The sequence below is a fragment of the Penicillium expansum genome (genome assembly GCF_000769745.1).
Source record: "Penicillium expansum strain MD-8 chromosome Unknown contig313, whole genome shotgun sequence".
Lineage (NCBI taxonomy): Eukaryota > Fungi > Ascomycota > Eurotiomycetes > Eurotiales > Aspergillaceae > Penicillium > Penicillium expansum.
This window is the reverse complement of record NW_015971264.1, coordinates 375,024-389,271: the sequence shown is the minus strand read 5'-3', so window position 1 is coordinate 389,271 and position 14,248 is coordinate 375,024. Positions and strand designations below refer to the sequence as shown.

Below are 14,248 nucleotides of genomic sequence, written 5' to 3'. Positions count from 1 at the left end.
GGGCTGGGTATCTGGGTGGTGTTGGGCAGAGGGGGTTTGATCCTCTACTGCTCCACAAGATGTCACACAAGCAAGAAACAAACTCAGTGAACTCATTTGGCGAACCGGGACAGAGCCGGCCCCAGATCCAGACGTTCCTGCTTGAGCTTGTCCTTTGTGCGAGCAGCATACTCCTTGCGCAACGTCTCGGCCTTGACACGCTTCTCGTCGATAACGTTCTTTCCACCCTTCTTGCGGAGGTACTTGCGCAGGGCACTGTTGCGACCACGACCGCGGTTCTTGATCTTCTCCATGTGATCCTCGGGCTTGTGGTCCGGGTTGCGCTGCTCCTGATACTTCTTGTCGTTGATGGTATCGAGCTTTCCAATGATGTTGGGGTCGAGCGAGATCATATCCGGCTGCAACTTGGTGAGCAGCGAGTGAACCTCGTGTTCCTGGCGCTGTCGGACGTTTTCGTAAGGGTTGGCTTCCAGCGAGTCGAAGTTAGGCTCACCGGCGCCGGGAACGAGGACGCTGGCGAATCCTTGGTCGTGTCCTACACCGAGAATATCTTCGTATGGGCACCAGCGCACGTTCTCGATGCGCTGGCCGTCTCCGCCCCATGCCATGTATGGGCTCTGCACCTTGCCTTGGTCGGCTTGCGCAGCGTCGAAGAGACCACGCCATACGCTCATTTGGGTGCCCCAGCCGACTGCGGTCAGGCCGCGGTCACTGATAGACACAGATGCGCCGGGTTGGTAGCATGAGTATGAGTGCACCTCGCGGTACATGCGGATATCCCACACATTCATTTTTTGGTCCTGGCCTGTGGAGACCATGTAATGGCCTGTGCGGTCCATTGCCAGTGACCGGACAGGTCCCTGGTGCACGAGTGCCTTTACGAGAGGGGTTTGAGAGTTTGGCGACCAAAGGGTCACAGCACCATTTTGGTGTCCCACATGGAGGATGGCATTCCATGGGTTCTGTGCGAGAGCGGTGGGTTTACCCAACCGTGTAGGTAGCTCAGCGACGGTCTGGCCGGTTGAGGTATCTGTGTATTTGAGGTGGCCGCTCATTTGCTATATAAACGATTGATTAGCGGGGGAATTAGGGAGTTGAAGGATTAAATATACTCACAGCGCTTGCGAGGAGGAAATGATATGGCAGGAATTCCAAGAAGAGCGGTTCCAGGTGCTTGCTCAAACAGTGGATCTCAGTTCCCTGGTGATCGTAGATATAAGTGTGCTTCTTCTGCGCCACAGCGAAGAACTGATTGTTATGCAGCCAGCGGGCATCCCGCACAGTCTCGTTCAACTGTAACTCGCAGCCCAATTTGCCCTCGCGCCAATCCATCGTCGCAACATGTCCCTTCCGTCCCGCGAGCAGCAGGTCACGTCCGTTTCGAGAGTAGTCCATGCGGTAGGGGCCCATATCAGGAAGCTTCAATTCGAATCCCTTCTTTGCTGTCTCGATTCCGACGCTGTCCCGAATTTCATCTTGGCGAACTTTGTATGTCCGCTCGAGTTCACCTTCGGGTTCGAGGAATCCTTCCGTGTGCTCGAGCAAAATTTCTGCATCCTTGGCTTGGAGGATAGCCTCCTTGTGCTTAAATTCCTGTCTCTTGAGATTTGCGCGCAGCTTCTTGTCCCGCGCACTCTTCACATTGGCACCTTTGCCTCGTCCGTAGGTTTGCTCGGCTGCTGCGAGTCTCATCTTCGCTTCGGTGTCGCCCTTGGCGACAGCCAAGTGGGAGGCTGGGTCGACCATTTTCTAGCAATTTCTCGAGTTCGTTTGCGAAAGAACTCAGGAAGATAAGAAGGCGGACGAAAAGCGTAGCTTCAAGAAAAAAAGTGTTTTGCCCAAAATTTCGCCAAGATTTGCGCTCACCGCTCGCTTATCCTCCACTGGCGAATTTTGATTTCTTATCGTCACCTTTTTTTTTCGACAGAGGCACTTTCGTTTTTTTCTGTATATTTGCCAGTTATAAATTGTTCTGGCTGGATATTTGTCGAGTTACCTCTGACTCGCTTCAATCTGGACTCCCTCCCTTTCCGATTCAAAGGCTCTAACGCCAATATGGCGCCTGCCGTGCACCACCACCGCTCCACCACCAAGGTTTCCCACAAGCCCTACAAGAGCAAACATGCCTCCAAGAGCGCCTTGAAGGACCAGGCCAAAGGTATGATTTTTAAACCGACCAAGCATGATAAAGAATTAAATTTTAACATTTATACCAATATAGGCAAAATCGAAGGTGATGAGCGGGGCGGTCGTAAAACACCCCACCAACAGCTCAAGACGAAACTCGATCGCCGTAACACCGCTCGCCAAAGGCAGGCATTGAAGCACCAGGAAAGATCCCAAGCTACCAGCATCTTCGCCGGCCAGAATGGTGCTCCCCGTCATGTCGCAATTGTGCCGTTGTCCGCTGATGTTGATGCCGCCGCCGCTATTGCCTCTATCAACGAGAGTGTCGATGTGTTGACTGATGTCTCCCCCGATGGACCTACCCGTGTGCGCATTGAACGATTCCGCCAGAGCGTGCAGTACGTTCCCGCCAAGTATGACTTGATGAGCGCTTTGGATGTGTGCCGTATGGCCGACTTTGTCATCTTGGTCATGTCGTCTGAGGTTGAGGTTGATGAGGAGGGTGAGATGCTGCTGCGCTCGATTCAAGGCCAGGGTATCTCGAATGTCTTGACTGTCGTGCAAGGTCTCGACAAGATTGAGCCCCCTAAGAAGCGCCCCCAGGTGGCTGCTTCGTTGAAGTCTTTCATTAACCACTTCTTCCCCTCTATTGAAAAGGTTATGTCTCTTGACTCGAGACAGGAATCTTCTAACGCTATCCGATCCATCTGCACTGCTACTCCTAAGGGTATCCGCTGGCGTGACGATCGCAGCTGGATGTTTGTCGAGAATGTTCAGTGGCCAGAGTCCAACCTGGAAGTGGTTGACGACGTCGTCATCACCGGAGTTGTTCGTGGAAGGGGCCTAAAGGCAGACCGAATCGTTCATCTCCCCGGATGGGGCGATTTCCAGATTGATTCGATCACAGCTGCGCCGCTAACAACCACAAAGCCCAAACGGGATGATGCAATGGCCGTCGACGCGAATGACACCACGCAAATCTTGGATACTCCTACTGAGGACCAAGATGACATGGCTGCTATTGCTCCCGAAGAAATTGAAATGGTGGATGACGACATGGTTTCCATGGCTGAGACAGAGAAGAAGGGTGTTTTGCTGGATGACTACCATTACTTCTCGGATGACGACTCGCACATTCCCCCGGTACCTAAGAAGTTGCCCAAGGGTACCTCAAATTACCAGTCTGCCTGGTATCTCGAAGACGTATCAGACTCCGGATCTGACATGGAGGATGACGATGAACCCATGGAGATGGATACTGCTGGAGCACCCGAGGATGGCGTGTTCCCAGACCACCAGGATGCCATGACCGAGGGCGGTGGTACTGAATACCCACAATCGGAGATGTTCCTCGATCCCTCCCCAGAGGACGAGGCCCAGGAACTGGCCGACTACCGCGCCAGCCGCAAGACCGAGGCCGAAGAGGACTTGGAATTCCCCGATGAAATTGAATTGCACCCCAACGCGCTTGCCAGAGAACGCCTCGCCCGATTCCGTGGATTGAAGAACCTCAAGCTCAGTCACTGGGAAACTTCCGAGGATCGTCCCTACGAGCCCGAGGATTGGCGCCGACTGCTGCAGTTTGCTGATGTCAAGGGCCTCAAGAACCGCATCATTCGAGAGGCTTTGGCCGGTGGTGTTAACCCTGGTACCCGCGTGGATATCCGCCTTCGCGCAGTTCCTTCCATTCTCCGCAACACCAAGCCCTTTTCGCTCTTCTCTCTGCTCCGCCACGAGCACAAGCAGACTGTGGTCAATGTCAGCATGACCCTGAACTCCAGCGTGGAGAAGCCTCTTAAGGCTAAGGAGCAGCTCATCGTCCAGTGCGGTGCCCGCCGCATGGTCGTCAACCCCATCTTCTCCTCGGCTGATAACACGCCGAACAACGTTCACAAATACGACCGATACTTGCACCCTGGTCGTAGTGCCATCGCGTCCTGGATTGGACCCATGACCTGGGGTTCAGTTCCTATCCTTGTCTTCAAACAGAAGCAAGCTGAGCAGGAGGACGGCGACGACGAGATGGAGACCGCCGATGCCAAGGAGGAGCCCATTGCCCTGGATCAACTGGAACTGATCGGTACCGGTACCGTCGTTGCACCCGATCAGAAGCGTGTGGTTGCCAAGCGTGCCATTCTCACTGGTCACCCCTACAAGATCCACAAGAAGGTCGTTACCATCCGGTACATGTTCTTCAACGCCGAGGATATCCAGTGGTTCAAGGCACTCCAGCTGTGGACCCGCCGTGGTCGCAGTGGATACTTCAAGGAGAGCCTTGGTACACACGGATACTTCAAGGCTACCTTCGATGCCAAGATCAACCCGCAAGACTCCGTGGGTGTCAGTTTGTACAAGCGCGTCTTCCCTCGCAAGGCCAAGGCTTTGGATGCGATTGCTGCGTGAGCTATTGATGTCAATAGCACTGAGGAGGTGGATGATATGATACCATTTGACTGAATTGATTACACTATGAGGGCAGATCTGCTGATTCTGAAGGGAGCATGATACACCCAAAAAGTACATATAGACCTGAGGCATCTTAAAATGATGAATTACGAATCTTCTGCACTTGCATTCCATATTAAACAGTAGAATCTAAATGGCCAGAATCAAAAATTCGGGGAGTTGGTATTCCTAGGCGAAAGGTGCGAATCCCACTAGGAAGATTAGATGAAGTACTAGAACTAACGGATGGTAGTATTGATCTGTTTTCATTTCCAGACCAGAAGAATTTCAAGATAAACAAACGAACAAAGAAGCCAAAAACTCGAGAGTCAATATTCTCTAGACATCACACGCAGGGAATCACTGAAGAAATCAATCGCCATTTACGAGAAGTCCTCCTCAGCTTCCTCAATATTATTCTTGATCCGCAGCAGGAGGGTTGTCTTCCACTTGTCCAACTTGCTGAGCTGGTCAAACTGGAAGAGCTTGTCAGCGAAGCCCTCCTGGTCACCACCCTCAACAGCCTGGGTTAGGTCCACGAGTAGCTGGTGCTCCCTTGTCGAACCAAAGGAAGGATCAAGTTCTCGGTATGATTCCAAAGCACGGTTAGTCTCAACAAGATCCTGGAAAATATGTAATTAATACTCTGTTTCCTATGAGAATAATGTGATGGAAACAACGTACTTTTGTGGCAAGGTGGCAAATGCCTGCCTTCAGGAGATAGTCCTTCACAGACCACTTCATCAGGTGGTTGTTAATAGAGCTCCGGCTGATGCGTTCGTAGTTGGTAATGGCCTTGTAATAGTCACTTTCCAAGGCAGCCAGGTCTGCCACCTTGAGGTAGTGCTTGTTTGCAAGGCTTCATAGGAAGTATAAGTTAGCCAAATTGTTTCTTCGAATTCATGGGTATTAAACAGATCATGGGTTGCATACGCTTCAGCATTATCACCCTCGAACCAATCGGCAGCCTTCTCGTACGCCTCCAGCGCCTTCTTCATATCTCCAAGCTCCACCTCATACAGCTCAGCCAGGTATTGCTGCTGTGTTGCTGCGCGGCGCAGGTTTCCTCGTAGTACGTAGTGTTGGATGGCACTGGAAAGCACGCGAGCAGCATCCTCGGGGTCTGTCTTGCGGTAGACCTTGAACGCTTCCTGAAGGTTATTGGCAGCGTCGTCGGGTTCATTGAGGCTCTGGGTTTGAATTGAGGCAGCTTTCTCGAAAGCCTGACCAGCCTCCTTGTCTATTTGAGAACACATATCAGTCATCGGGCTTAAACACGGCAAGGTAACGGACTGGCTAGGCCGCGGGGTATCTCACTCATTTTCTGTACTCGGAAAGCATTTGCAGCCTGAGTATACAGATCTGCGGCACTCTCATACTTCTCAGCTCTTCCCCCAAACCAACTGAAGCCGCCAGAAGCACCGGACAGCGCTTTGTCGGCCTATTTGATCGCAACAAGCGAGGTCTGGTCAGCTATGCGGATCATCGTCATTGCCTATGCAAATAAGGCGGGGAAGTATGTACCTTTTGGAGCAGGACACGGGGATCTTGAGTCATATTGAGTGTATGTGTCTGGTTTTCCTGCGATAGGCAGTAGTCCACAGATATTCGATGTGGAGTTGGTGTGTTGTGGCCAAACGGGGTGCTATCGATGAGAGCATCGATCGGCGGGCCCGTGGAGGCGGTGTCACCGGGATCCGCCTAAGCTCCCCGTTGACCTGCGACTTTAGTGACTTTGATTATTTTTACACTATACTTTTGAGATTAAACTGCGTTTGTATCTCACTCGACTGCGTTTCCTACGTTTATTTGCCTACAGAAAAGGTTCTCATCCTTGGATACCCTACAATGACCTCTCTTCGCACTGCTACCCGGCTATCCAAGTCGCTGCGCCCATGTTCTTCCCGACTCAACACGACCTTCTCTCGCTTCTACTCTTCCGAAAAACCCGATAGTGCAGACATTGAGTTTATACTTGGCGCGCCGAACTGGTCTGTTCGGTCGCTGCTCCCGAACCCAGCTTCAAAGCCGCCGCCATCAGTCACGCCGAAACAACTCCATCATCTGCTGCGCATCTCAGCTCTTCCCCAGCCTGCCAATCAAGAAGAAGAGCAGTCCATGCTTGATACCCTCGAGTCTCAAATTCATTTTGTGAAGGAGATTCAACTTGTTGATACTACCGGCGTCGCGCCGCTGGCTAGAATTCGCGACGAAAGTCCTGCTGCTATAGAAGAGGAAACAATTGGAATCGAAAGGCTCAGGGAGGCTCTGGCTAATGAAAAGGTGTCTGGACGACGGGGCAAAATCCAGCGTGTCCCAGGTGAAAAGAACGATCGTCCGGATGGAACGGCTTGGGATGGGAATGCGCTCGGGTCTGCGACAAAGACAAAGGGGAAATATTTTGTTGTTGAAATCGGCAATTGAGTTATTCTCTCAACTTTCTACAATATTGGAGTACGCAGGAGACATAAATATTGCGCATGAAGCAAAGCAGAGTGATATCAATATGCTCAGGTGTTTCTGCCTCAGGCTATTGATGGAGTAAGCGGCCCCGATACCCGTGACTACCGGGGGCCATGACAGCATTGCCCCCCTCCAACAACATCGACTTCTGCCTTTTTTTTTCTTCAAAAGTGATCAAGTCTTTCTTCGCCTTTATTCAGCGCCAATGTTCAAAAATTTCAAAGAAAAACATGGAGGATTCTTTGAATCCAAGCAACCCAATGCTTCGGAAAGCGATCGCGGTCAAGATCTATCATCGATCTTGGACCGGTCGCAGCGCGCTGACTTAACTGTTCTTGTCTCCGAGGTAGCTGAGTCAATGCGGGTTCAGATCTTGGAGCTTTATGAGCATACGAATCCAAAGGATGATTCTCCCAATCGCTCCAGTCCGCGTCCATCTCCAGAGGTGGACCATGATGAAGACAGGCCACCCTTGCCCCAAAGACCACAAGGCAAGGAGACCTCAAGAAACAACGGAAGTCCGCAGCAGAGCTCTAATGTCAAGCCGTTGAGCCCTCAAGCAAAACTCACTGCCCTCTCTGCTTTCGAGGATTGGAGGGATTCTGTCCTTTTGCGTGTTGGTGCGGTCGTCAATAAAGATGATGACAATCAGGCGAAAAAGGAAGGTCAAGGAGAGCTGCAGGACGCTGCCAAGTCTGATGATCTTCCACTGGGGGAGGATAAAGATAGATTGGCCAAATTACAAGAAATATACCACCGCGTGGAAACACCCTTGGTTGAACTTCCTAAAGCAACAAGACTGCTTATTCTTCACTCGCTCCTCCTTCTAATGCTCAGCCTAGAGCACTACAGTGCCTACTCAAGAGTCTTGATGTTGAATGTCACGTCCAGTCTGAACATAGATATCAACGTGCTTAATCAGGACGAAGTCAGTGTGGCCCGCGGATTGCTGCAGACAGCTTTAGCACTCTCCGCAGACCAGGATACTAAAGAGCAACCAAAGAAAAAGGACGACATGAGGAAATGGAAAGTTGGCATTGCATCTGTCGCTGGAGCCGCTTTGATTGGCCTCACTGGCGGACTCGCAGCTCCATTAGTAGCGGCGGGCCTGGGAACTGTCATGGGCGGATTGGGCCTTGGGGCAACCGCTGCTGCTGGGCTTCTGGGTACTTTGGCTGGAAGTAGCGTTGTTGTTGGCGGTCTGTTTGGCGCTTATGGCGGGCGTATGACTGGTCGCATGATGGAGAAGTACGCACGGGAAGTGGACGACTTTGCATTCATCCCTATCCGAGGCGAACGCCGCCGGAACGGGAAAGATAAGGAGTCTGCAAATGACGAGTCTGCAGATAAGAAGTCTGCTGAGCAAGATCATCGTTTACGAGTTACCATTGGTGTCACCGGCTGGGTCATGGAAGAGTCGAACTTCGTGATCCCATGGCGGGTGATTGGTGCCGACTCTGAAGTGTTCGGTCTTCGATGGGAGATGGAGCCTTTGATGAACTTGGGCAATGCGATCTCAGCTCTTGTGACTAGCGCAGCATGGTCGGTTGCCGGACGTGAAGTCTTGGCTCGTACTATCTTCCACACGATCATGAGCGCAGTGATGCTCCCCCTAGGTCTCTTGAAAGTTGCTGGCATCGTCGACAACCCGTTCAGCGTGGCCAAAGCTCGCGCCGACAAGGCGGGTGAGGTTCTCGCGGATGCGCTTATCAACAAAGCCCAGGGAGAACGACCCGTGACTTTGATGGGGTATTCTCTGGGATCTCGGCTGATTTTCTCTTGCCTCCAAAGTCTGGAAAGGAGAAACGCTTACGGGTTGGTCGAGTCGGTCATTATGATGGGGTCACCCACCCCTTCAGACACGGAGGACTGGCGAAGGATTCGCAGTGTCGTAAGCGGACGTGTGGTGAACGTGTTCTCTGAGAACGACTCCGTACTCGCTTTCCTCTACCGAACAAGCAGTCTTCAACTTGGTGTCGCCGGATTGCAGCCAGTTGAAGGTGTTCCAGGCGTTGAGAACCTCAACGTTAGTGAAATGATCAGCGGTCACCTGCGGTACCAGTTTCTGCTTGGCAGAATCCTTACCCTTGTTGGGCTTCAGGACCTTGATCCCAGTGAGATTGAACGCGAAGAAGCTGCCCTTGCCGATGAGGACAAGCGACAGGAGAAGGAGCGGTTGGAGAATGAGCGTGAGGCTGGTGTTAAAGACCGGGAATCATCTGCTGCCCGTGATACCTTGAACAGCCAGGAGGGCTTTGGGGAAGATGCACGGTTGCAGAAGAAGGTCGAGGCGCAGACTCAGGAGAACATGGCGACTCATCGGATTGAAATGATTGATATGGATGACAATGATTACTCGGCGCCTTTGAAGGAAGATCCCTCGAAGCATTCTACTCCCTAAATGAGGATTTTGGGTTTATCATACGTGCGTTCGGGCGCATCCCTCAACTATACCTCATCTAATACAATGCACAATCACTTATCACTTGGCAATTATTGCAGTAAGAATAGGTTGAGCCTTTGATTTTCTGTCATTTTCTGTCTCAACTATAGGCATAAATAATTCATAGTGAAAACATGGTGTCTTAGTATCCTTCGCTAGTTTCCTTCAGAAAGTAGACAACCCATATTCCGATATTCCGATATTCCAACCAACCCCGTCGGACTAGTCAATATGATATTGCCCTGGTGCACAATGACTGACCGATCTGAACTGAACCGAAAGATCACAAGCATACTATTACCTTCCATCTTCACCAATAACTTGAACCCTGAAAGCCTTCAATGGCCCCACAAAGTCAAACGGTGTATAAGTGAACATTTGCATTCCTCAAGTCCAATTTCCTCCGCCCTTTGTTGACCTAACCAATCCACATAGACATGAAATTTTCGAAACTGGTACTTTTCAGACCAGAACCTTGCAAGCCAGGTCTGAATATCGCTGAGCTGTGGGATCCCTTGTGGAAATAACTCCAACCACAGTTCCGAGTTCCAGCGCATATATATGATTGACTCGTCATGGATTCCAAGTCCATCGTACAAATTTGATTTCAGCGCATACATGGCATGGTGTAGTAGAATGAGAACGATGTATCTTTGATTCGATCGATAGAGCCAGGGATCCGAGTTGATGATAACCCAGGGATAGGTACTTAATTGGTCTCGGAGTTGCGTCTCATATAGCGATTTCCAGCTTTTGCCATCCTCGAACCAGTCTTTGAATCGCTCACGACGAAGGAAACTGGCTGTTGCGCCTGGCAGCTCGTCCAGGCTAGTTTCCAAGAACAGGTTGGTATCGACGATTGCGGTTTCAATCTGGGAGACGGCAGTATCTTGGGTAATGGAAAGAAGCTTCCCCAATCTGATTTCGATGCCGGCTTGATCGAATAAAGACACCATGCGCCGGTATAGGACGTCAAACTCCTTATCTGACATCGCGGGAATAGTTGTTGCGGGATCTTTGATCCATAGTTCCAGACGAATGAAGGGTAACATGGCAATGTCGTAGTCAGGTCGGTATTTGCTGGACTCGATTGACTCCCGTAGACCACCCATCTCGTAAAATCGCTTTACGTTGCGCCAGTGGGTTGGCGGATGTTGTGACCGCCATGGACCATTTGTGGTCAGATCTATGATGGGCTGAGACAGAGGAATCAGAAGATCGACTAGAACGTTGGATTTCTGCCAAAGCCACACTACTTGGCCCGGGTCTGTCGGATTTGGAGAATTAATGTGTACTTTTATCGTCGTTTTTGAATGAGGGAAGTTGTGGAAATGTCTTTCGACTGCCGCTTTGTTCCTGAGTGTCCACACGATATCCAAGGTTCTGAACCTCAGTTGGATGACCATCCACTCCTCCTCCTTATATTCAGGGTCTAGTAAGATGTGCTGGACGGAGTTGTCGAATAGATGAGAGGATATCTCATTATATAGGTATCGGTTGGTGCAGAGAATGGATAGGGGGTTGTCTTTGCGAAGGCTGTCCTTGAGTGGTTGTATGCGGAGGGATGAGAAGAGGTGCCCCCATATCATCAGGCGGATTTCTGTGGGAAGCATAGAAAATGTACCCAGAAATGGGAATGATGGAAATTGCATATTGAACAATGTGAAGTTGTTGGAATTGTTGATGATTGTATAGTGTTAGCGATGAACAAGAGGGAAAAGGGAACAGACCATTTCATTTCACTCGCATAGTCAGATACATCGTCAGGTTTACGTCGAAGCTTGCTACTATGCCTTTCTCAGATGTGATGATTTCCCGATTAGGTACGGAGAGGTTGTATCGTCAAACCCTAAACAGACGATTTCAACTGACAAAAAATATTTTAACGTTGTACATCTTTGATCTCAACTCATGGCTTAGCCACATGCACAACAATCTTTCCTCTAGCACGGACAGAGCGGAGCTTCTCAAATGCCTTCACAGCATCCTCAAACTCGTAGGCAGTATCCAGCTGAATCTTGACAGCCCCCTTCTGCACCCACTCTCCGACCTTCACAAGATCCTCACGAGTATTCTTGAAGAAGAAGACGACATACTTCCTCTGTCCACCACCCAAGAAACTCGGCCAAATCAACCTATCAACAAAAGTCCCGACACCCGACGCACCAACCTGCACAAACGTCTTCCCAGCCGCCAAGAAGTGATGCGACTCGCGATACATCGGCGCAGGGTATCCAATATGATCAACAATATGATCAAAAACAACACCCCGACTACGCAGCGTAGCAACCAAATCCTCCTCAACCGAGTAATCAATAACCTCATCAGCGCCCAGCCCACGAACAAACTCGACATTCTTCGTCGAACAAGTAGTCGTAACATGACACCCCATCTCCTTAGCAATTTGAATCGCGAAGATTCCACATCCCCCAGAACCACCGTTAATAAACACCTTATCGCCAGCACTGACATATCCAGCCAACGACTGGTACGCCGTCTGTCCGGCAATACCGATGCACGCCGCATGGTCAACCTCCACGCCCTCCGGCACGGGCGCAAGCAGACTCGCAGACGTCACGAGGTACTCGCCCAAAGAGCCGAATTGGCCGGGCTTGCTGAGACAGCCGTACACGAGCTGGCCGGGTAGAAACTCGGTCGCGTCGTCGCCGGCGACGACCACGCGTCCGCAGAAGTCCATTCCCGGTGAGGCGGGCATGCCGATCACGAGTTTGCGGGCTACTAGGCCCATTTCAGGGACTTTGTAGTCGGCGGGATTCAGTGAGGCTGAGAGGACTTGGACTAGGACATTCTCGCCATGGACGGTTGGTGGCGCGCGTGCCGACGCGTCGAAATTGAGGTTCTTTTCCAGGCCGTTGGTTGTGCTGGAGTAGAGCCAGGCTTTCATTTCTGTGGGTTGGGCAGAGGCCATTTTGGATTAGATATGGTGGTTTTGATGTGCTGTTGAGAGAAGTGGTGGTTTTGCCACTTTTTTATGAAGGGTGGTGGATGACCTCACCCTTTCCCTTCGCACTTCGCCGTGTCTCACTTTACATATGAGCTAGCTTCAGGGGGTGGAATTATGTCTTAAAATACTCGGATGAATTTATGCATAATAATAATGTTTATATGTACGGAGTACTCCGTACTGCGTACTCATTTTTTCTTCAAAAAAGTCAAAGCGCCAAGTGCCATAGCATCAACACCCGTACGCAATGTCGGCTGGATAACCGGCGCATAGAACGGCGAGTGGTTACTGGGCAGTTCATCAACAGTCCCCTTAGCAACAGCATCATCCCAAGTCTTAGGATCAGTTCCACCAAACATCCACATAACATAAGGCGCGCCCACAGCAGTCGCCAGTAAAGAAAAGTCCTCACTAGCAGTCGGGGGCTCCATCTCAACTAACTGATCACCAAAGTACGGCTGGAAAGTCTCACGAAGAGCATCAATAGTCTTCCCATCATTAATCGTCGACGGCGTTGAATAAGTAAGCTTAATCTCGGGCTTCTGCTCAACGCCCGCAGCCAGACATTCACCCTCAATGATGCGATGAATAGAAGCACATACACGCTTCCGCACTTCCGCATCATAAGTCCGCACATTCAACTGCAGATCCAGATACGCCGGGATGATATTCGGCGATTGTCCAGCATGAATGCTCCCACAGGTGACAACAGCCAACTTTCCCGGCGTGACCTCGCGCGAAACGATAGTCTGCAATCGCATAACGATCGCCGCACCAACGACAATCGGATCAATAGTCGTATGCGGTGCAGAGCCATGACCTCCACGACCAAAGACGCGCACATTGAAGGCATCGGCGGCAGTCAACAGCGGGCCAGCGCGGAGATTCACCGTCCCCGCCCGTGCCCGCATTACATGCTGCGCAAGCACAAGCTCCGGCTTCGGGATCTTGTCATATAACCCATCGTCCAGCATTGCCTGTGCGCCATCGAGGTTTTCCTCGGCGGGCTGGAAGATACAGATCAAGGTCCCGGACCAGTGGTCGCGTGCGCATTGCAGGAGCGTCGCGGCGGCCATTAGCGTTGCGACGTGGGAGTCGTGTCCGCATGCGTGCATTACGGGCTTATCGGCTCCTGTTTCATCTTTGACGTGTCTGGTGCTTGCGTAGGGTAGGCCGGTTTGTTCTTCTACGGGTAATGCGTCCATGTCCGCCCGTAGGAGGATTGTTGGGCCCGTTCCGTTTCGGAGGACTCCTGCCACGCCATGGCCACCGATTTTGGTGTGGACTTCGAAGCCAATGGTTTGGAGGTGGTCAGATGCTATTTTGGCTGTTTGTTCTTCTTGGCCTGATAATTCGGGGTTGGTGTGTAGGTGGCGATAGACATCTTCAAATGGCTTTAGATCTGGCCGGTAGTTATTGATGACGTCGGCCAGTTCATTGCTCTTGTCCTCTGTATAAGTAAGTAGGCGTACTTTGCAATTGATCTAGTTTAGGTAGCAGTACCTTTTACTTGCATATCGGAAGTGGTTTGATTATCAATGTACTTTCAAAAATGTAAATGTGAAGAAGACATCCTTGCATTCACCCGGAGTTTATATATCCGAGCAAATCGGACAATTTACCCCATTTTTATCATTAATGTCATGAATAGGCGACCAACCCACTTCGTCGGCAAACCCCTCGAATCGGTTCCCCGCAATTGGATCTCTGCATGTCTCTGCTCGCCAATTGCCGATCATTCCGGTTCCTATCTTTGGTACGAAGTACGGAGTAGTAATGGTCTTTATGTATCAACTATGGAGTAT

General features: G+C 50.9%; 8 protein-coding genes across 8 annotated transcripts; 3 read left to right on the top strand and 5 right to left on the bottom strand.

The window, feature by feature from the left end:
- Nucleotides 1–92: 92 nt before the first annotated feature.
- On the bottom strand, nucleotides 93–1,746 carry PEX2_093200 (WDR46/Utp7 family protein; the record flags this gene model as incomplete). Its single annotated transcript, XM_016746590.1, has 2 exons — nucleotides 93–1,058; nucleotides 1,117–1,746. 2 exons carry the CDS (start codon nucleotides 1,744–1,746, stop codon nucleotides 93–95), a joined length of 1,596 nt encoding a protein of 531 aa, XP_016600306.1.
- Nucleotides 1,747–2,055: 309 nt separating this feature from the next.
- Nucleotides 2,056–4,530, top strand: PEX2_093190 (small subunit rRNA maturation protein TSR1; the record flags this gene model as incomplete). Its single annotated transcript, XM_016746589.1, has 2 exons — nucleotides 2,056–2,158; nucleotides 2,222–4,530. 2 exons carry the CDS (start codon nucleotides 2,056–2,058, stop codon nucleotides 4,528–4,530), a joined length of 2,412 nt encoding a protein of 803 aa, XP_016600305.1.
- A 425-nt stretch (nucleotides 4,531–4,955) lies between these two features.
- sec17 (alpha-soluble NSF attachment protein SEC17) lies at nucleotides 4,956–6,129 on the bottom strand (the record flags this gene model as incomplete). The annotated part of the gene is made up of 5 exons (XM_016746588.1): nucleotides 4,956–5,195; nucleotides 5,257–5,431; nucleotides 5,506–5,812; nucleotides 5,866–6,013; nucleotides 6,097–6,129. 5 exons carry the CDS (start codon nucleotides 6,127–6,129, stop codon nucleotides 4,956–4,958), a joined length of 903 nt encoding a protein of 300 aa, XP_016600304.1.
- A 54-nt stretch (nucleotides 6,130–6,183) lies between these two features.
- Nucleotides 6,184–6,996, top strand: PEX2_093170 (Aspartyl/glutamyl-tRNA(Asn/Gln) amidotransferase, C subunit; the record flags this gene model as incomplete). The annotated part of the gene is made up of 1 exon (XM_016746587.1): nucleotides 6,184–6,996. One exon carries the CDS (start codon nucleotides 6,184–6,186, stop codon nucleotides 6,994–6,996), a length of 813 nt encoding a protein of 270 aa, XP_016600303.1.
- A 244-nt stretch (nucleotides 6,997–7,240) lies between these two features.
- On the top strand, nucleotides 7,241–9,436 carry PEX2_093160 (DUF726 domain protein; the record flags this gene model as incomplete). The annotated part of the gene is made up of 1 exon (XM_016746586.1): nucleotides 7,241–9,436. The coding sequence occupies one exon, from the start codon at nucleotides 7,241–7,243 to the stop codon at nucleotides 9,434–9,436; it is 2,196 nt and encodes a 731-aa protein (XP_016600302.1).
- A 380-nt stretch (nucleotides 9,437–9,816) lies between these two features.
- Nucleotides 9,817–11,130, bottom strand: PEX2_093150 (uncharacterized protein; the record flags this gene model as incomplete). The annotated part of the gene is made up of 1 exon (XM_016746585.1): nucleotides 9,817–11,130. One exon carries the CDS (start codon nucleotides 11,128–11,130, stop codon nucleotides 9,817–9,819), a length of 1,314 nt encoding a protein of 437 aa, XP_016600301.1.
- A 257-nt stretch (nucleotides 11,131–11,387) lies between these two features.
- On the bottom strand, nucleotides 11,388–12,407 carry PEX2_093140 (NAD(P)-dependent alcohol dehydrogenase; the record flags this gene model as incomplete). Its single annotated transcript, XM_016746584.1, has 1 exon — nucleotides 11,388–12,407. The coding sequence occupies one exon, from the start codon at nucleotides 12,405–12,407 to the stop codon at nucleotides 11,388–11,390; it is 1,020 nt and encodes a 339-aa protein (XP_016600300.1).
- A 224-nt stretch (nucleotides 12,408–12,631) lies between these two features.
- On the bottom strand, nucleotides 12,632–14,182 carry PEX2_093130 (putative zinc metallopeptidase; the record flags this gene model as incomplete). The annotated part of the gene is made up of 2 exons (XM_016746583.1): nucleotides 12,632–13,893; nucleotides 14,104–14,182. The coding sequence occupies 2 exons, from the start codon at nucleotides 14,180–14,182 to the stop codon at nucleotides 12,632–12,634; spliced, it is 1,341 nt and encodes a 446-aa protein (XP_016600299.1).
- Nucleotides 14,183–14,248: the final 66 nt, after the last annotated feature.